The following is a 22,940-nucleotide window of genomic DNA, read 5'->3' as shown; positions in this document are numbered from 1 at the left end:
CTGGGGGGCTGTCAAGAGGCAGGGCCTGTTAAAGCCCATTGCGGCACTTCCTGTGTGATTTTGGGCTACACAAAAATAAACTGTATTGTATTGTATTGTATGTCACTTCCGGTTCAGGCCAGATGACATCACTTCCGCCTTGCGTAGGGTTGCCAGACGTCCCTTATATACGGGACATGTCCCATATTTGATCATTTTGTCCCCTGTCACGTACTGACCTTTCAGGGACAACCAAATGTCCCGTATATAGTTCATTTTCAAATTTCGTAATAAAGATATAAAGTACCGTAAGAAGGTAGTAACAATATAAGTAATTATACTTTCTTTTCTCAGATTCTCTTGATGAAAATAACCTAAATGTAACGAGGACACTCATGTTTGCTGCCTGTTTGCAGCTTGTTCAGTTGCTCTGGGTGGCTGAGGACAGCAACGCTCTCACCATTTGGCTCTCTAACCACGCTGCTGTGCAGTTCTGGATCAGCGTCGCCACATACAGTGACCGTCAACAGAGTGGGTTGTTATTTCTTGACACGGCCCACTTTTTTTCTAACTGCCTGTATTAAATAATAATAATATTTCTCTGTTGTCTGTATTAAGGGGTGGCACAGTGGCCAAGTGGTAGCGCTGCCGCCTTGCAGTTAGGAGACCTGTCTGGGTTCGCTTCCTAGGACCTCCCTGCGTGGAGTTTGCATGTTCTCCCCGTGTCTGCGTGGTTTTCCTCCCACAGTCCAAAGACATGCAGGTTAAGTGCATTGGCAATTCTAAATTGGCCCTAGTGTGTGCTTGGTGTGTGGGTGTGTGTGCCCTGCGGTGGGTTGGCACCCTGCCTGGGATTGGTTCCTGCCTTGTGCCCTATGTTGGCTGGGATTGGCTCCGGCAGACCCCCCGTCACCCTGTGTTCGGATTCAGCGGCTTGGAAAATGGATGGATGGATGTCCGTATTAAATAAATATTTTCAAATGATTTCACTTTTACAGAATTTTTTTTAGCTTGTATTAAATAAGGGGTGGCACGGTGGTGCAGTGGTAGCGCTGCTGTCTCGCAGTTAGGAGACCTGGGTTCATGAGTCTGCATGTTCTCCCTGTGTCTGCTTGGGTTTCCTCCCACAGTCCAAAGACATGCAGGTTGGGTGCATTGGCAATCCTAAAAATGTCCCTATTGTGTGCTTGGTGTGTGTGCCCTGCAGTGGGCTGGCACCCTGCCCGGGATTTGTTTCCTGCTTTGCACCCTGTGTTGGCTGGGATTGGCTCCAGCTGACCCCCGTGACCCTGTAGTTAGGATATAGTGGATGGATAATGGATGGATTGATGTATTAAATAATTTTCAAATGATTTTACTTTTGTTTTCCTCATAACTCATTAAAATCCTTGCTTTATGTTTTTAACTTACGTCTCTACTTTTATATAATATATTGGTCTGGGTGTGTAGGGGGCATGTATACATTTATATATATGTACTAGTCATGTGCGCCCAACTACGTTGCGCGTGTTAAAGTTGTCTGTGAAGGGCTCCCTGTTTAAACGCAGCTGCCAGTCGTGAACTGGGCCCTTCGTCGTACAGCATTATGATTTTTTATAAGGGAAACAAAATTACAAAACAAAACCCTTGGACATTGATTCGATAGGAACGGCCTACTCAGAATCACTGTCCGAATAGTAATTATGTGGTGGTGGAGGAGCATCTCTGCTTCTCTCCGTTCAGAGTCCGTCTCGTTTTCACGATGCTGTCGTTTCCTCTCACGATCTCTTCTCAACCTTTCTCCAATCTCGCAGGTTGCTTTGTGTCAATCCAAAGAATAAGGAAGAACCAATGCTTCTTTCTTGAACTCCAAACGCAGACTGATGGAAAATCACAGAAGTGTGTCCGACTTATATACTCTGACTGTGGACTCTAAGAAGCTGGTGAACATTCGATTTGGACGAAGTGCTGCCAACGACGGTCGATAGAAACACAAAAAACCACAGTCTCGACAACGAAGCAGGTGTCGACGCCAGATCTAAACACAAAGAGTGCTATCGACAGTGTTTGTAAAGAAAAGTAACAACCAAGGCAGTGTCAGGGGAACATGAATTCGCCCACAAACAAAGATCAAGATCCAAATGAAGATTAGATATAAAGATTAGTTAATTTAAAGCACAACAATTTGTTTAGTTTGAATGTCTGTGTTTTGAGGTGTGACTGGAGTACTACAGTCTTCAGTAGTATAAGCCTGGAGGAGATTCTTAATGCAATGCCTGTGTTTTAGCTGTCTCTCTACTGCCACCTAGTGCTTCTTCTTCTAATTCATTCGCAGACAAACAAACATCAAGATCCAAATGAAGATTATATATGGAGACTAGCCATGTGCGCCCAACTACGCTGCGCGTGTTAAAGTTGTCTGTGAAGGGCTCCCTGTTTAAACGCGGCTGCCAGGCGTGAACTGGGCCCTTCGTCGCACAGCATTATGATTTTTTATAAGGGAAACAAAGTTACAAAACAAAACCCTTGGAAATTGATTCGATAGGAACAGCCTACTCGGAATCACTGTCTGAATAGTAATTATGTGGTGGTGGAGGAGCATTTCTGCTTCTCTCCGATTCAGAGTCCGTCTCGTTTTCACGATGCTGTCGTTTCCTCTCACGATCTCTTCTCAACCTTTCTCCAATCTCGCAGGTTGCTTTGTGGCAATCCAAAGAGTAAGGCAATATATAAGGAGCAATGGTTATAAAAGGGGGACACATGGGTATCCAGGCTCTTTAAAGTATAAATAGGGATCACTTCACTGACATGTGAGCAAGCCACGGTACAACTGTGAGACGCGCAGCACTCGCCGGCTACAACGTAGCAATAATCATTTCCGGAACGTGCTGTTACGTTGTCATTCATTTGACCCACTGTCTTTCTTTCATTCATATGTTACGTAGGCACGTACCTTTTATCTTCGGCAATCTCATTCTCTAACCAGGCCTCAGGAGCTAACCAGCGTAACACTGTCCACCACCCCTTTCGTTATTCCGGCACATTGTTGACATCCGTGAGTAACAACAACGTACTAAACTGGAAGGTGGTCTACGCATGCGTGGAATTCGCGGACAAACAAAGATCAAGATCCAAATGAAGATTATATATAAAGATTAGTAATATAGAGAGAGATTTTAAGAGTGTCCCGTATTTCTAATTTTCTAATCTGGCAACCCTAGCCTTTCGCCTTATAAAGCCGCCATCTTTCCTCCACCAGTCAGTTCAGTTGAGAACTCAAAACAGTACACGAGTGGTGTATGAAAACCCTTTTGCAGCCTGGGACAACATATGGGTGGCTGCCCCAAACTTTTTTGCGTGTGTCAAGGCTATTCATTTCACAATATACAGTATTTATACAAAGAAGCTCTCTGTCTTTCTCGGCTGCCCAATGCAGACAGGCCATGCTGTCTTTTTTTTACCGTTTTCCCATCCTGAATCTTACTAAAACAGTGAGAGTCCCCTGATAATAAGATAATATTAGATGCATCCATTTACCAACCTGCTGAATCTGAACACAGGGTCACAGGGGTCTGCTGGAGCCAATCCCAGCCAACACAGGGCACAAGGCAGGAACCAGTCCCCGGCAGGGTGCCAACCCACCGCAGGATAATGTTAGATGCAACATGAATTGTGTATTACCAGGTTGTATTATTCTACTAACACTCATTGTACTATATTAGGCATACTATTTATGATGCATGAATTAATTTGTCATTTTTTCTGCTGCCTGTTCTGATACTCTCTCTAAATTGGGGTTACAGATGTAAAAGAAAAGAATTATAATAGCAGTCAACCCTAACTTGTGCGGTAAGAGTATGGGGTGTTGTGTTATGGTCTGTGTAATAAAGAGTATAAAGGGGAGAATAGGATACAAGCACGACAAATATCTAGCCCAGTGGTTCTCAAACTGTGGGGCGGGCGGGCCCCCCTAGGGGGGGGCGCAAAAAATATGAAAAAAAGAAAACAAGAATAGAAAATATGAAAAATCCATCTACTGAAACCAAAACAAATTAACTTAAACTACATTCTGATACTAGAAAAATACAGTGCATCCGGAAAGTATTCGCAGCGCATCACTTTTTCCACATTTTGTTATGTTACAGCCTTATTCCAAAATGGATTAAATTAATTTTTTTCCTCAGAATTCTACACACAACACCCCATAATGATAACGTGAAAAAAAGTTTACTTGAGGTTTTTTGCAAATTTATTAAAAATAAAAAAAACTGAGAAAGCAGATGTTTCTGCAGCTTAATTGGAGTCCACCTGTGGTAAATTCAGTTGACTGGACATGATTTGGAAAGGCACACACCTGTCTATATAAGGTACCACAGTTGACAGTTCATGTCGGAGCACAAACCAAGCATGAAGTCAAAGGAATTGTCTGTAGACCTCCGAGACAGGATTGTCTTGAGGCACAAATCTGGGGAAGGTTACAGAAAAATTTCTGCTGCTTTTGAAGGTCCCAATGAGCACAGTGGCCTTCATCATCCGTAAGTGGAAGAAGTTTGAAACCACCAGGACTCTTCCTAGAGCTGGCCGGCCATCTAAACTGAGCGATCGGGGGAGAAGGGCCTTAGTCAAGGAGGTGACCAAGAACCCGATGGTCACTCTGTCAGAGCTCCAGAGGTCCTCTGTGGAGAGAGGAGAACCTTCCAGAAGGACAACCATCTCTGTAGCAATCCACCAATCAGGCCTGTATGGTAGAGTGGCCAGACAGAAGCCACTCCTTAGTAAAAGGCACATGGCAGCCCGCCTGGAGTTTGCCAAAAGGCACCTGAAGGACTCTCAGACCATGAGAAAGAAAATTCTCTGGTCTGATGAGACAAAGATTGAACTCTTTGGTGTGAATGCCAGGCGTCACGTTTGGAGGAAACCAGGCACCGCTCATCACCAGGCCAGTACCATCCCTACAGTGAAGCATGGTGGTGGCAGCATCATGCTGTGGGGATGTTTGTCAGCGGCAGGGACTGGGAGACTAATCAGGATAAAGGGAAAGATGACTGCAGCAATGTACAGAGACATCCTGGATGAAAACCTGCTCCAGAGCGCTCTTGACCTCAGACTGGGGTGACAGTTCATCTTTCAGCAGGACAACGACCCTAAGCACACAGCCAAGATATCAAAGGAGTGGCTTCAGGACAACTCTGTGAATGTCCTTGAGTGGCCCAGCCAGAGCCCAGACTTGAATCTGATTGAACATCTCTGGAGAGATCTTAAAATGGCTGTGCACCGACGCTTCCCATCCAACCTGATGGAGCTTGAGAGGTGCTGCAAAGAGGAATGGGCCAAACTGGCCAAGGATAGGTGTGCCAAGCTTGTGGCATCATATTCAACAAGACTTGAGGCTGGAATTGCTGCCAAAGGTGCATCGACAAAGTATTGAGCAAAGGCTGTGAATACTTATGGACATGGGATTTCTCAGTTTTTTAATTTTTAATAAATTTGCAAAACCTCAAGTAAACTTTTTTCACGTTGTCATTATGGGGTGTTGTGTGTAGAATTCTGAGGAAAAAAATGAATTTAATCCATTTTGGAATAAGGCTGTAACATAACAAAATGTGGAAAAAGTGATGTGCTGTGAATACTTTCCGGATGCACTGTAAATCTAGAGTTAGATAAATGTCGATAAAAGTACGTATAAAAAAATAAGCATCTATGATATATCATTAATTAAAAAAGAACAAATTGGTATTAGTGGGCTCCTTTCAAAAAAACTCGGGTTGCAAATACTTAAAGGTTGAGAAACGCTGATCTAGCCTACTGCTTGAAGTGAGAGAAGAGGATGAGCCAGCAGATCCAATTTATATTTAATGACAACCGATGAGCCCACACCAAAAAAAGGCGGCATTTTGAAATAAACAGTGAGGACATTAAAATAGCCATTCCGGATTGTGCCTTTCACAAAGGTCAGTCAGTCATTGTCCGACCGGCTATATCCTAACACAGGGTCACGGGGGTCTGCCGGAGCCAATCCCAGCCAGCACAGGGCACACACACACTAGGATCGCCAATGCACCCAACCTGCATGTCTTTGGACTGTGGGAGGAAATCGATGCAGACACGGGGAAATCATGAAAACTCCATGCAGGGAGGACCCGGGAAGTGAACCCAGATCTCTTTACTGCCAGGCAGCAGCGCTACCCACTGCGCCACCGTGCCGCCCTTTCACAAAGGTCCGATTGTTAAAACCAAAGCCATTTCTGAAATAAAACATGCAATAATTAAATGTAAGGCAACAAAATCATCGAACCTAAATATGATGACATTGTATTTCCTAACAATTAGATACCTTTATTTAATTATTCGTTTTTTTTCACAGTTTTTTGAGTCAGTTATATACAGTTAGGTCCTTAAGTAATTGGACTTTGACACAATTTTCGCAATTTTGGCTCTATAAGCCACCACAATGGATTTGAAATGCAGAAATCCATCCATCCATCCATTTTCCAACCCGCTGAATCCGAACACAGGGTCACGGGGGTCTGCTGGAGCCAATCTCAGCCAACACAGGGCACAAGGCAGGAACCAATCCCGGGCAGGGTGCCAACCCACCGCAGGACACACACAAACACACCCACACACCAAGCACACACTAGGGCCAATTTAGAATCGCCAGTCCGCCTAACCTGCATGTCTTTGGACTGTGGGAGGAAACCGGAGCACCCGGAAGAAACCCACGCAGACACGGGGAGAACATGCAAACTCCACGCAGGGAGGACCCGGGAATCGAACCCAGGTCCCCAGATCTCCCAACTGCGAGGCAGCAGCGCTACCCACTGCGCCACCGTGATGCAGAAATCATTACATGATTAAAGTGCAGCCTTTCAGCATGAATTGAAAGAGTTTAACAGAAAAATTGTATGAGCCATTTACAAATGACAGCCATTTTTATACATGGTTCCCCCATTTTTAGTATTTGGACATTTGACTGACAAGCTCTTCCATAGCCAGGTGGGAGCAGGTCCCGCTTTATTTCATTAACTATTAAGCAGGCAGAAGGTCAAGTGTGGAATTTGTCACTACTGTATTAACTCTCAACGTGAGGCCCAAAGAGGTGTCCATGCAAGTAAAAACAAGAGTCCATCATTAGGTAGAGAAAACAAAACAAACCCGTTAGAGAGATGGCAGAAACATAAGGAATGGTTAAATCAACCATCTGGTACATTCTTAAAATAAGGAACACACTGGTGAACTCAGAAACACCAGAAGGTCTGGAGAAACCATGGAAGACAGCTGTGTTAGATGACTGCAGAATTCTTTCCTTGGTGAAGAAGAACCCGTTCAGAACATTTAGCCAAACCAAGAACACTGTCCGGGAGGCAGCCCTATCAGTGCCAAAGTCAAGAGAAGGCATCATGAAAGTAAAGACAGAGGGTTTTACCACAAGGTACAAACCACTGGTAAACCTCAAGCATAGGAAGGACAGATTAGACTTTACTAGAAAATATTAAAAAAAAAAAAAAAAACAGTCCAGATCAGGCCTTTAGTGACCTCTTGGGCACGGCCATCAGCAGGGTGTCTGTCTGCGGAGAGAGTGTCGACCTCGTCATTGAGAGGTTTACTTACCTCGGCAGTGACATTCATGTGACTCTGGTGACTCTTCCTATGAAGTCAGTAGACGGATTGGGAGAGCATGGTGGGGTCATGAGGTCACTGGAAAGGGGTGTGTGATGCTCCTGATATCTCAGCAAAAGGACGAAGGTCCAAGTCTTTAGAGTCCTGGTGCTTCCTGTCTTGCGATATGGTTGTGAGATATGGACTCTCTCCAGTGACCTGAGATGAAGACTGGACTCCTTTGGTACTGTGTCTCTCCAGAAAATCCTTGGGTACCTCTGGTTTGACTTTGTGTTGCTCATGGAGTCCCGAATGACGCACATGACCTGCATTGTGAGGGAGTGTCAGTTACAGCACTACAGCCATGTGCCACGATTACCCGAGGGTGATCCAGCTCGTAAGATCCTCATTGTTGGGGACCTGAGTGGCTGGACCAGGCCAAGGGGTCGCCCATGTAACACCTGGCTGTGGCAGATAGAGGGTGGGACTGGACCGCGTTTCTGCCTTGGGGGTTGCCAACTGGGATCCCGAGTTGTTTCGTACCAGTGCATGCTCCCCATCTTGACTTGACTTTGACTTAGTTCTTGGGACTGTGAGGGCCATGGCAAAACTGTCAGATTGCACCTCTTGAGGTATTCCATTGTAGATTTTGAAGTGTGTTTTGGATCATCATCATGTTGTAGGACCCAGCCTCTTATTGGGTCCTCATTGTTGGGGACCCGAGTGGCTGGACCAGGCCAATGGGTCACCCACGTAACACCTGGCTGCGGCAGATAGAGGGTTATTTCCAGAAGGTGGGACTGGACCGCGTGTCTGCCTGGGAGGTTGCCATTGTTAGTGAATTAAAGGAGTGGATGGATGAGAACTACTTGTCTGTAAACACCGATAAAACAGAGATGTTAATTGTTGGAGGGAATGATGCTGATCACAACAATATTCTGTCATCATTTAACTCAGTTGGAATCCCCATTAATTTTACTGAATCAGCCCACAGTCTAGGAGTTATCTTCGACTCTAGCATGTCATTTAAAGCGCACAAGTTGTCCAAATCATGCTTCTTCCATCTTAAAAATGTTGGGAAATTGAGGCGCTTTCTAAATAAACAGGAATCTGAGAAATTAATTCCTGCATTTATCTCTAGTAGGATTGACTACTGCAATGCGGTGTTTACTGGATGTTCAAACTGTTCTTTATACAGCCTCCAGTTAATCCAAAATGCTGCTGCAAGAATTATTACAAGAACAAGAAAATACGAACACATAACTCCAGTTCTTAAATCCTTACACTGGCTTCCGGTTAAGTTTAGGGCAGATTTCAAAAATCCTCCTTTTAACATATAAAGCATTAAATGGCAGAGGGTCCGGCTGACTTGTCTGAACTTATCATGACTTACAAACCAGAGCGCACATTAAGATCTCAAGATGCCGGTCTGCTTATGATTCCAAGGATTAATAAAATAACAGTGGGAGGTCGAGCTTTTAGTTACAGGCCCCCCTAAACTGTGGAGTGGTCTGCCTGCTACTATAAGAGATGCCCCTTCGGTCTCAGCTTTCAAATCCCGGCTGAAGACTCACTACTTCACTTTAGCACACCCTGACTAGAGCTGCTGATTAACTGTACAGACTGCATCTCTATTGTCAGCCATTAGCACTAAAACATAAGTAACATGATAGTTATAACTCACCTATTCTGTTTCTCTTCTCCGTACTCACATGTGGCACTTGGTACCACGGCCCACCTGCCAAGTTGTTTTGCCTGACTAAGGTAAAGTCATCTCTGATGGAGTATCGCAGGAATCGTGAGAAAGAGGGGTCCTTTCATCGGATTGGCTGGCCAAAACACTGTTTCAGCCTAAGGTATGGAGGATCGCAGGAATCGTCAGGTAGAGGGGTCCTTTCATCGGATTAGTGCTATTTCAGCTGTGGAATGGCCAAATTGGGGAGGCAGCTTGATGAATGAGGTCTCCAGGTCTCTAAACAAATCCAAATCTTATTATGTGATATCATCCAGCCATCCTAACTACAGGGTCACGGGGGTCTGCTGGGGCCTGTGTTGGCCAATCCCAGCCAACACAGGGCGCAAGGCAGGAAACAAACCCCGGGCAGGGCGCCAGCACACCACAGGGCGTGCACACACACACAAACTAAGGACAACTGAGAATCGCCAATGCACCTAACCTCCACGTCTTTGGACTGTGGGAGGAAACCCACGCAGACACGGGGAGAACATGCAAACTCCACACAGGGAGGACCCGGGAAGTGAACCTCAGGTCTCCTAACTGCGAGGCAACAACGCTACCACTGCGCCACCGTGCCGTCCCTATGTGATATCATCTACTTTTAAATTCTACTCCATACTTCTAAAATTTTAATTTTTATACTGTATTGAGGATTTGTTCTGTTCTGTGTATTGTATTGTATTGTATTGTATTGACCCCCCTTCTTTTTGACACCCACTGCATGCCCAACCCACCTGGAAAGGGGTCTCTCTCTGAACTGCCTTTCCTGAGGTTTCTTCCATTTTTTCCCTACAATGTTTTTTTTTGGGAAGTTTTTTCCTTGTCTTCTTAGAGAGTCAAGGCTGGGGGGCTGTCAAAAGGCAGGGTCTGTTAAAGCCCATTGCAGCACTCCTTGTGTGATTTTGGGCTATACAAAAATAAATTGTGTTGTATTGTATTTCGTCATGTGGTGGGTGCGGCAGCGCACTGTACCAGTGTATGCTCCCCAACTTGACTTGACTTGACTTGACCAGTACTGGAGCAGTTTTCTTTGGACCAATGAAATGAAGTTCAATATGTAGATAGATAGATAGATCTTTATTGTCATTGTCACTTTTACAAAGTGTAGCAGGATGATGAATAGAGATGAATATGGAGAAGACGAGAAACAGCTCATGATCTAATGCAGGGGTAGGTAACGTCGGTCCTGGAGTGCCACAGTATGTGCAGGTTTTTGTTCCAACCCAGTTCCTTAACGAGAACTCAATTATTGCTGACATTTTAATGCTTCATTTTAGTGGTCTCGCTTGTTAAGGTTCTCCAACCTTAATTGCTTATTTCAATCTTAAACTGCTGCATTCAGTGTTTTAATTGCTCCTTATTAGCAATAAGATGTAAAAGACAAAGCAGCCAGCAGTTCTCCAGCTAGCTTTTTTCCAATTACATCTGTGTGTGTTCATCATGCACGGTTTGATTTAATAAAACACTTAATAGAAAAATGTGACAGACTGAAAATGATCTGTTTTAGGCTTCAAATCATTTGGATGATATCTTTGGAAAGGAAAAAAACCTACGATATAAAAGCCTTACATTGCACAGACTAACAAGCCATAAAATTAAATAAGGTCTGAGATTGGCAATGATTGGTTTCTAATTAAGCAATTGGGTTGAATGAAAACCTGTAGCCACTGCGGCTCACCAGGACCGACATTGCCTACCCCTGTTTTACATCTTATTGCTAATAAGGAGCAATTAAAACACTGAATGCAGCAGTTTAAGATTGAAATAAGCAATTAAGGTTGGAGAACCTTAACAAGCGAGACCACTAAAATGAAGCATTAAAATATCACTTAAGCAATATGTGCTTCATCAGCAATAATTGAGTTCTCGTTAAGGAACTGGGTTGGAACAAAAACCTGCACATACTGTGGCACTCCAGGACCGACGTTACCTACCCCTGATCTAATGAATACCACATCATCTGTGAAGGGTTACATTATCAAGCTCACCGTACCCTGGGAGGATTCCGTGGATGAGGCATACGAGCGGAAATATCTACGCTATGCTGAGTTATCTGTGGTGGGTTGGCACCCTGCCCGGGATTGGTTACTGCCTTGTGCCCTGTGTTGGCTGGGATTGGCTCCAGCAGACCCCCATGACCCTGTGTTCGGATTCAGCGGGTTGGAAAATGGATGGATGGATGGATGCTGAGTTAGCTGCTGAAGCACAACATCACAGCTGGACCATGGAAGTTCGCCCAGTGGAAGTTGGATGCAGAGGGTTTGTGGCAACATCTACCATCAAACTGCTGAGAGACCTGGGAATTAGGGGTCAGAGCCAGCGCGCAGCCATCAAAGCTGCATCAGAGGCAGCGGAGAGAAGTAGCCAGTGGCTTTGGATGAAGAGGAATGCCCTCTGCTGGGCCCACAAAAATTAGGCTGCCATACATAGGTTCATGAGATGTCAGTCATTTGACACCAAAGCAACTCTCATGACTAATTGGGAATGGGATGCAAGCTTAGGGCTGATCACCCTATAGCTGGCCGCCTCTGGTGAGGGTGTATAGTGTGAAAGGCCGAAACACCCCATGAGCCAGAGGAACACTACTGATGATGCGTCCCAATATTCTACAAAAGTCTACCATTCACCATTTACCGACAAGCGTAACTGAACCTATTGTACGTGCTTGCAGAAGGATAATAACATCTCATTCTGTGTTTCGTAATCTGAAGCATGGTGGAGGCCGTGTTATGGCATGGGCATGCCTGACCGCCAGTGGAAGTGGTTCACTTGTGTTTATTGATGATGATATGACTGATGGCAGAAAATTCTGAAGTGTCCAGGGTGCTCTACCGTCTGCTCAGATTCAGCCAAATTCTGCAAAACTGAAAAGACGGAGTGGCGGCTCTGAGGTTAGGGATCTGCACTGGCAATCGGAAGGTTGGCAGTTCGAATCCCGTAAATGCCAAAAAGGGACTCTGCTCTGTTGGGCCCTTGAGCGAGGCCCTTAACCCTGCAATTGCTGAGCGCTTTGAGTAGTGAGAAAAGCGCTATATAAATGCAAAGAATTATTATTATTATAATTAAGGACGACACTTCACAGTACAGATGGACAATGAGCCGAAACATACTGGGACAGCAAGCCAAGTGCTTTTCAATGCAAAGAACTGGAAGATTCTTTAATGGCCGAGTCAATCAACTGATCTCCACCCAACTGGAGTTTGCTGAAGACAAAATTAATGGCAGAAAGTCTAACGAAGATGGCGGGCAGTAAAGGCCTGGCAGGGCATCACTGGGGTGGAGATGACCGGGGGTTCAGACTTAAGGCAGTCATTGACTGGAAAGGATTTCAGCCAAGAATTGAAAATGATCATTATATTCATGATTATGTTAGCTTGACTTTCGAGCCCCTGAAACTAGGGGGACCACGTATAAAAATGGCTGTCTTTTCCTAAACAGAATGTTTTTGTTAAACCCCTTGAATTAAAGCTGAAAGTCTACACTTCAATCAAATCTTGATTGCTTTATCTCAAATCCTTTGTGGTGGTGCACAGAGCCAAACGTATGCAAATTGTATCGCTGTCCAAATACTTACGAACCACTTTTTCCATGTGATAATTTATTTCATAATTACCATTTAATTTATTGTCTTTTGGCACATTTAGTGGTATTACTATACAAAATAATCATTTTTTTATGTAACATTCTTGGATGCTAAGAAAAATCTTAAGAGAAACAAATTGAAAACACCGTTTCAAAGCACGTCTCAGTCAACTGCCGCCCTCCCGCAAACACCCGCTTCAAATATCCCAGCATGCCCGGCATTGCCCTCTCCCCTTCCCACACGTCGCACCCTTACACGGTAGAGTTTCGGCCCTGTTCTTTTGGATCATTATGCAGAGTTGTAGCACCAGTTGAGGGGCGCTCTCCAAGAAGGTTTCCAGGAGGCGCAGCATGTTGACATCTGCATACTCGTACATCATGGCCCAGTAGAAGCGGCGCTGGTGTTCTTTTTGCCGCCGGCTCTGGATTCCGAGGTACATCGTGCGAATATACCTGCAGGCGGAAACAGAAATACAAGAAAAAAATAGGGTTAGGGTTAAGTGATCACCAGAGACTGTTGGAAAAGACAGACATGACAATTAAGCCCCTGCCTGCTGATCCTCCCAATCTGAAAGAGAATGCTAACGTCCCACCTGAACTAATGGAAACCCAGCAGCTGATAGCAGCAGACAGGCCTGTCACTCCATTGTCATGAAGCTTACTAACATGCGTCAGCAGCTCAGATTTCACAGAAATTACAGCAAGATGACAAAATGTAAGAGCTAAGACTCTGGGCACTGGAGTAAAAAGAGTTTACTGTCATGTCCCTAAAAGAAAGAGCGCTCTTTTACTGACAGGCACGCCAGCTCAAGAAACTGAATCTATAGAAGATCTACAGATCTTTGAGACTGGAATGGCTGGTGTTCTGGAAGAGAGAAGCCCTGTGTTCTTCTGCATTTACATTCACGTTTATTTACCCAAAGCGACTTACAAAAGAGGTCAACAGTAAACATCGGTTTACGGAAATTTCACCCCTCACATGTCGCCCCTGGCACATTTCGCCCCTCACATTTCTCCCCTGGCACATTTCACCCCTGGCATGTTTCACCCCTCACATTTCGCTCCTGGCACGTTTCACTTCTCACATTTTGCCCCTCACATTTCACCCCTGGCACATTTCGCCCCTGGCATGTTTCACCCCTCACATTTCACCCCTGGCACGTTTCACCTCTCACATTTTGCCCCTCACATTTTGCCCTGGCACGTTTCACCTCTCACATTTCGCCCCTCACATTTTGCCCCTGGCACGTTTCACCCCTCACATTTCACCTCTCACATTTCGCCACCGGCACATTTCACCTCTCACATTTCGCCCCTCACATTTCACCCCTGGCACATTTTACCACTCACATTTCGCCCCCAGCATGTTTCACCTCTCACATTTTGCCCCTGGCACGTTTCACCCCTCACATTTCACCTCTCACATTTTGTCCCTGGCACATTTCACCTCTCACATTTCGCCCCTCACATTTCACCCCTGGCACATTTCACCACTCACATTTCGCCCCCAGCACGTTTCACCTCTCACATTTCGCCCCTGGCACGTTTCACCTCTCACATTTTGCCCCTGGCACGTTTCACCCCTCACATTTCGTCCCTGGCACATTTCACCTCTCACATTTCGCCCCTCACATTTCACCCCTGGCACATTTCACCCCTCACATTTCGCCCCCAGCACATTTCACCTCTCACATTTCGCCCCTCACATTTCACCCCTGGCACATTTTACCACTCACATTTCGCCCCCGGCACGTTTCACCTCTCACATTTTGCCCCTGGCACGTTTCACCCCTCACATTTTTCCCCTGGCACGTTTCACCCCTCACATTTCACTCCTGGCATGTTTCACCCCTCACATTTCACTCCTGGCACGTTTCACTTCTCACATTTCGCCCCCAGCACGTTTCACCTCTCACATTTCGCCCCTGGCACGTTTCACCCGTCACATTTCTCCCCTGGCATGTTTCACCCCTCACATTTCGCTCCTGGCACGTTTCACTTCTCACATTTCGCCCCTGGCACATTGCACCCCTCACATTTCGCCCCTGGCATGTTTCACCCCTCACATTTCGCTCCTGGCACGTTTCACTGCTCACATTTCGCCCCTCACATTTCACCTCTCACATTTTGCCCCTCACATTTCGCCCCTGGCATGTTTCACCTCTCACATTTTGCCCCTGGCACGTTTCACCCCTCACATTTCGCCCCTGGCACATTTCACCTCTCACATTTCGCCCCTCACATTTTGCCCCTGGCACATTTCACCCCTGGCACATTTCGCCCCTCACATTTTGCCCCTGGCACATTTCACCCCTCACATTTTGCCCCTGGCACATTTCACCCCTGGCACATTTCGCCCCTGGCATGTTTCACCCCTCACATTTCACCCCTGGCACGTTTCACCTCTCACATTTTGCCCCTCACATTTTGCCCTGGCACGTTTCACCTCTCACATTTCGCCCCTCACATTTTGCCCCTGGCACGTTTCACCACTCACATTTCACCTCTCACATTTCGCCCCTCACATTTCACCCCTGGCACATTTCACCACTCACATTTTGCCCCTCACATTTTGCCCTGGCACGTTTCACCTCTCACATTTCGCCCCTCACATTTTGCCCCTGGCACGTTTCACCACTCACGTTTCACCTCTCACATTTCGCCCCTGGCACGTTTCACCTCTCACATTTTGTCCCTGGCACATTTCACCTCTCACATTTCGCCCCCGGCACATTTCACCCCTCACATTTCGCCCCCAGCACATTTCACCTCTCACATTTCGCCCCTCACATTTCACCCCTGGCACATTTTACCACTCACATTTCGCCCCCAGCATGTTTCACCTCTCACATTTTGCCCCTGGCACGTTTCACCCCTCACATTTCACCTCTCACATTTCGCCCCCGGCACATTTCACCTCTCACATTTCGCCCCTCACATTTCACCCCTGGCACATTTCACCACTCACATTTCGCCCCCAGCACGTTTCACCTCTCACATTTCGCCCCTGGCACGTTTCACCTCTCACATTTTGCCCCTGGCACGTTTCACCCCTCACATTTCGTCCCTGGCACATTTCACCTCTCACATTTCGCCCCTCACATTTCACCCCTGGCACATTTCACCCCTCACATTTCGCCCCCAGCACATTTCACCTCTCACATTTCGCCCCTCACATTTCACCCCTGGCACATTTTACCACTCACATTTCGCCCCCGGCACGTTTCACCTCTCACATTTTGCCCCTGGCACGTTTCACCCCTCACATTTTTCCCCTGGCACGTTTCACCCCTCACATTTCACTCCTGGCATGTTTCACCCCTCACATTTCACTCCTGGCACGTTTCACTTCTCACATTTCGCCCCTCACATTTCGCCCCCAGCACGTTTCACCTCTCACATTTCGCCCCTGGCACGTTTCACCCGTCACATTTCTCCCCTGGCATGTTTCACCCCTCACATTTCGCCCCTGGCATGTTTCACCCCTCACATTTCGCTCCTGGCACGTTTCACTGCTCACATTTCGCCCCTCACATTTCACCTCTCACATTTTGCCCCTCACATTTCGCCCCTGGCATGTTTCACCTCTCACATTTCGCCCCTGGCACGTTTCACCCCTCACATTTCGCCCCTGGCACATTTCACCTCTCACATTTCGCCCCTCACATTTTGCCCCTGGCACATTTCACCCCTGGCACATTTCGCCCCTCACATTTTGCCCCTGGCACATTTCACCCCTGGCACATTTCGCCCGTGGCACGTTTCACCTCTCACATTTCGCACCTCACATTTCACCCCTGGCACATTTCGCCCCTCACATTTCACCCCCAGCACGTTTCACCTCTCACATTTCGCCCCTGGCATGTTTCACCTCTCACATTTCGCCCCTCACATTTCACCCCTGGCACATTTCACCACTCACATTTCGCCCCTGGCACGTTTCACCATTCACATTTTGCCCCCGGCATGTTTTGTCCCCACTACATTTTGCCTCCATGATATTTCTCCCCCACCCCAGTAACTTCTAATACCCACACCCAGATGTTTTGAGTGTTGGAAGTTTCTAGAAAAAAATAAAAGTGAATAACCATTCTCCATGTTCAAAACTGACTTTCCTAATTTATACATTTTTGTAGCAAAATGATAAAAAAGTTACCAATAGTGCATCACTTAAATGAAAAGCTCTGTAAACATATATAGGAAATCCTTTCTGCCATAGTGAAATTTTAGAAAGTTGATATTAGGTTTAGTCACGGTGCAAAAAGGCGGCACGGTAGCACAGTGGGTAGCGCTGCTGCCTCGCAGTAAGGAGACCTGGGGTTCGCTTTCCGGGTCCTCAAGTGTGTGGAGTTTGCATGTTCTCTCTGTGTCTGTGTGGTTTTCCTCCCACAGTCCAAAGACATGCAGGTTAGGTGCATTGGCGATACTAAATTGTCCCTAGTGTGTGCTTGGCATGTGTGTGTCCTGCGGTGGGCTGGCGCCCTGCCCAGGGTTTGTTTCCTGCCTTGCACCCTGTGTTGGCTGGGATTGGCTCCAGCAGACCCCCGTGACTCTGTAGTTAGGAAATAGTGGGTTGGATAATTGATTGACATTTCGCACCAGCACATTTTGCCCCTCACATATCGTCCCTGGCACATTTTGCCCCCACTACATTTTGCCTCCATGATATCCCAGTAGTAACTTCTACTACCCACACCTAGACGTTTTTGAGTGTTGGAAGTTTCTACAAAAAATAAAGTGAATAAGCATTCTCACCGTTGCAAAATGATAAAAAAGTTAGCAATAGTGCATCACTTAAATGAAACATTCTGTAAACATATAGACATTTTTATTTCAATTAAACGATTCCAAATGATTTTACAAAAATTAATATCATATGCCGTTGCGAAAAAACATACATGAAATACAACCCCAAATCAGAAAAAGTTGGGACAGTGTGGAAAATGTGAATAAAAAAAGAAAAAAGCAAGTTATAAATTCTCCTCAAATTTTATTTCATTGCAGACAGTATGAACACAAAATAATTCATTTTTTTTTTGTCAACATCATTTGATTTGTAAATAAATATCCATTCTTGCCATTCAGGCTTGCAACACATTTCAAAAAAAGTTGGGACAGTACAGCATTTACCACTTTGTACAGTTCCCCTGTCTTTTAACAACACTTAAAAGACGTTTAGGCATTGAAGAAATCGAGTGACTAAGTGTCGCAGGTGTTAGTTTGTCCCATTCTTCCTGCAAACAACGTTTTAGGTGCGCAACAGTACGGGGTCTTCGTTGACGCATTTTTCGTTTCAAAATGCGCCGAACATTCTCTATAGGAGACAAATCACCCTCTTCTTACGCAGCCATGCCTTTGTTATGCGTGCAGTATGTGGTTTGGCATTGTCTTGCTGAAATAAGCATGGGCGTCCCTGGAAAAGACGTCGTCTTGAAGGCAGCATTTGTTCCTCCAAAACTGAGATATACTTCTCAGCACTGATGGTGCCATCGCAGAAGTGCAAGTTACCTTTGCCGAAGGCACTGACACAACCCCATACCATGACAGACCCTGGCTTTTGGACTTGTATCTGGTAACAGTCTGGATGGTCCTTTTCCTCTTTGGTCCGCAGCACACGGCGTCCATTTCTTCCAAAAAAGATGTGAAAAACCGATTTGTCTGACCACAATACACGTTTCCACTGCACAATGGACCATCCCAGATGCCTCCGAGCCCAGAGAAGTCGACGGCGCTTCTGGACACTATTTATGTAGGGCTTCCTTCTGGCACAGTACAGTTTTAGCTGGCATTTCCTAATGTAACTACGTACTGTAGTGCTTGAGAGTGACTTCCTGAAGTAGTCCTGAGCCCACACAGTTATATCATTTATTGATGAATGACGGTTTTTAATGCAGTGCCGTCTGAGGGCTCGGAGATCACGGCCATTCAGTTTAGGCTTGTGCCCTTGGCCTTTGCGCACGGTAATTTCTCCAGATTCCCTGATTCTTTTCACTATGTTATGCACTGTAGAGGGAGAAATGCCCAAATCTCTTCCTATCTGTTTTTGAGAAACGTTTTTCTTCATCATTTCAAAGATTTTTGCCCGCACTTGGTGGCAAACTGGCGATCCTCTGCCCATCTTTGCTCCTAAAGGAGTAGGCCTTTCCTTGATGCTGCTTTTGTACCGAATCATGATTGCAATCACCTGTTAACATCACCAGTTTCAAATCACATCATAATTTAGTTATTATACCTCATTACTACCCCTTAATTGCCCCCATCCCAACTTTTTTTGAAATGTGTTGCAAGCCTGAATGGCAAGAATGGATATTTATTTACAAATCAAATGATGTTGACAAAAAAAACATGAATTATCTTGTGTTCATACTGTCTGCAATGAAATAAAATTTGAGGAGAATTTATAACTTGCTTTTTTCTTTTTTTATTCACATTTTCCACACTGTCCCAACTTTTTCTGATTTGGGGTTGTACAATTACAGTGGTGTGAAAAACTATTTGCCCCCTTCCTGATTTCTTATTCTTTTGCATGTTTGTCACACAAAATGTTTCTGATCATCAAACACATTTAACCATTAGTCAAATATAACACAAGTAAACACAAAATGCAGTTTTTAAATGATGGTTTTTATTATTTAGGGAGAAAAAAAATCCAAACCTACATGGCCCTGTGTGAAAAAGTAATTGCCCCCTTGTTAAAAAATAACCTAACTGTGGTGTATCACACCTGAGTTCAATTTCCGTAGCCACCCCCAGGCCTGATTACTGCCACACCTGTTTCAATCAAGAAATCACTTAAATAGGAGCTGCCTGACACAGAGAAGTAGACCAAAAGCACCTCAAAAGCTAGACATCATGCCAAGATCCAAAGAAATTCAGGAACAAATGAGAACAGAAGTAATTGAGATCTATCAGTCTGGTAAAGGTTATAAAGCCATTTCTAAAGCTTTGGGACTCCAGCGAACCACAGTGAGAGCCATTATCCACAAATGGCAAAAACATGGAACAGTGGTGAACCTTCCCAGGAGTGGCCGGCCGACCAAAATTACCCCAAGAGCGCAGAGACAACTCATCCGAGAGGTCACAAAAGACCCCAGGACAACGTCTAAAGAACTGCAGGCCTCACTTGCCTCAATTAAGGTCAGTGTTCACGACTCCACCATAAGAAAGAGACTGGGCAAAAACGGCCTGCATGGCAGATTTCCAAGACGCAAACCACTGTTAAGCAAAAAGAACATTAGGGCTCGTCTCAATTTTGCTAAGAAACATCTCAATGATTGCCAAGACTTTTGGGAAAATACCTTGTGGACTGATGAGTCAAAAGTTGAACTTTTTGGAAGGCAAATGTCCCGTTACATCTGGCGTAAAAGGAACACAGCATTTCAGAAAAAGAACATCATACCAACAGTAAAATATGGTGGTGGTAGTGTGATGGTCTGGGGTTGTTTTGCTGCTTCAGGACCTGGAAGGCTTGCTGTGATAGATGGAACCATGAATTCTACTGTCTACCAAAAAATCCTGAAGGAGAATGTCCGGCCATCTGTTCGTCAACTCAAGCTGAAGCGATCTTGGGTGCTGCAACAGGGCAATGACCCAAAACACACCAGCAAATCCACCTCTGAATGGCTGAAGAAAAACAAAATGAAGACTTTGGAGTGGCCTAGTCAAAGTCCTGACCTGAATCCAATTGAGATGCTATGGCATGACCTTAAAAAGGCGGTTCATGCTAGAAAACCCTCAAATAAAGCTGAATTACAACAATTTTGCAAAGATGAGTGGGCCAAAATTCCTCCAGAGCGCTGTAAAAGACTCATCGCAAGTTATCACAAACGCTTGATTGCAGTTATTGCTGCTAAGGGTGGCCCAACCAGTTATTAGGTTCAGGGGGCAATTACTTTTTCACACAGGGCCATGTAGGTTTGGATTTTTTTTCTCCCTAAATAATAAAAACCACCATTTACAAACTGCATTTGTGTTTACTTGTGTTATATTTGACTAATTGTTAAATGTGTTTGATGATCAGAAACATTTTGTGTGACAAACATGCAAAAGAATAAGAAATCAGGAAGGGGGCAAATAGTTTTCACACCACTGTATGTACTAAATGAATCCATCCATGTATCAATTATCCAACCCGCTATATCCTAACTACAGGGTCATGGGTGTCTGCTGGAGCCAATCCCAGCCAACACAGGGCACAAGGCAGGAAACAAACCCCGGGCAGGGCGCCAACCCACCACAGGGCACACACACACACACCAAGCACAATTTTGGATTGCCAATGCACCTAACCTGCATGTCTTTGGAATGTGGGAGGAAATCCATGCAGACACAGGGAGAACATGCAAACTCCACGCAGGGAAGCGAACCCGGGTCTCCTAACTGCGAGGCAGCAGCGCTACCACTGCGCCACCCATATGTGTAAATAGATTTGCTAACTTGACACAAAAGCCATAAATAAATGAAATAATCAAAATGGTAAATCTACGGTTTTCATGTCAAAATGAAAACCGTACATTTCAAAAAAACCTTTAAAATCGACCCCAAACGTTAAAATTTGTAAAATTTCGCATGCCATTTTCTCTTCAAGTAATGATAAAAAAGCGATCAGATCTTTATCGAAAAGCCGTACCGCACAAAATAAATTTTTAAATCAATTTTGGGGTTAAAGTCAATTTCTACAGGTTTTGTTTTGTTTAATTTCAAATTTTCGATAATAAAATAAAATATTATTTTCTAGTTTGTTATTGTTTTAATATTTTGAATTACTAGTGTAAGGGGGGCACCAAAATGGCTTAGTGCTTAGGGCATCTAAGGGTCTTAATCCGGCCCTGTCCAGGAGTGATTAATGATAGAAGAGTTTCTGCAAAAGTGAAAGGAAAGCTCTAGAAAATGGTAGTGAGACCAACTACGCTGTGTGGTTTGGAGACGGTAGCACTGACAAAAGACGGGAGGCAGCGCTGGAAGTGGCGGAGCTGAAGACGCTACGATTTTCGTGCGGTGTAAGAAGGGTAGAGAGGATTAGAAAAGAGGATATTAGAGGGACCAAAAGGTGACCAAGTGAGAGAGGTGAGATTGAGAAGATTTGGGCACATGCAGAGGAGAGATGAGGGGTACATCGGGAAAAGAATGTCGAGGATGGAACCGCCAGAGGAAAAGAGGAAGGCCAAAGAGGAGGTTTATGGATGTGGTGAGGGAGGACATGAAGGCAGCCAGTGTGGCAGAAAAGCATGTAAAAGACGGCGATAGATGGAGACGGATGATCCACTGTGGCGACTCCTAAATGAGAGCGGACAAAAGAAGAAGTATAGAACTGTTACATTTTACTAACATCTTAAATAATTTCTGCACGATGATGTCAGGATTTGCAAGGCATGACAATCACGTGGTCCACAACACTTAGTGATGTTGCAACAGCAAAAGATTGAGCAGGCCTCAAAATAAAGAAAAAACAAACTAGGACTTACCCCCAGGCAGCCTGGCCCCCAAACTCAAAAGGCCCGCAGCTACACCTGCACAGCCCCAAAATGGGGTTCAGGCTTTGTGACGGTCTGGGTTTGCTCCACAGTCCCTGGCAGGCTTGAACCCAGAACTGTTGATAATGAAACCGAGAACGAGCCAGAAGATTAGTTGTGCATGTAAATGTGGATTGTTAAGAAACCAGCGGTTATTCACCTTCACCCGTAAACGCACTGACTGTCGGTGAACTCCAATTCCACCCTTGGGCAGTCACTATGAGCTGTGGCACGTCATGTGTTACAAATTAAAACACCTGCTGCAGCCAAATAAAAAAGTGTAAAGTAGCAGCACCAGGATGATATCATTGTAATAACAATACCACTAACAATAAATAAATGCATTACTTGAAAAAATCAATTCATGAGTAAAAAAGATTGAATCTACTGTTTTGATTCATAACAACAACGGAATAAAAAAAGTATGGGACTCAGGACCAGATTGAAGTGAGAATTCCTGACCCTGCTGCCACCTTCATAATCTCTGATGTGTGCTCTCTTTTGCCAGGTTGTAGGCCTGCTGAGAAAACACCTTCCCACGCCGCCGATGA

General features: G+C 45.2%; 2 protein-coding genes across 3 annotated transcripts in view; both read right to left on the bottom strand.

Annotated features, from left to right (window-relative positions):
* Positions 1-22,940, bottom strand: part of LOC114647766 (XK-related protein 6-like) — a 388,816-nt gene that overhangs the window by 68,850 nt on the left and 297,026 nt on the right. The window contains exon 2 of the mRNA XM_051924432.1: positions 13,134-13,330. Within this exon, the coding sequence (XP_051780392.1) occupies positions 13,134-13,330 (197 nt within the window). The remainder of the gene's footprint in view (positions 1-13,133; positions 13,331-22,940) is intronic.
* Positions 1-22,940, bottom strand: part of clic5a (chloride intracellular channel 5a) — a 1,193,419-nt gene that overhangs the window by 879,549 nt on the left and 290,930 nt on the right. The window lies entirely within an intron of this gene.

This window comes from Erpetoichthys calabaricus, chromosome 3 (genome assembly GCF_900747795.2).
Source record: "Erpetoichthys calabaricus chromosome 3, fErpCal1.3, whole genome shotgun sequence".
In the NCBI taxonomy this organism is placed as follows: domain Eukaryota; kingdom Metazoa; phylum Chordata; class Cladistia; order Polypteriformes; family Polypteridae; genus Erpetoichthys; species Erpetoichthys calabaricus.
This window is presented reverse-complemented; position numbering and strand designations above follow the sequence as displayed.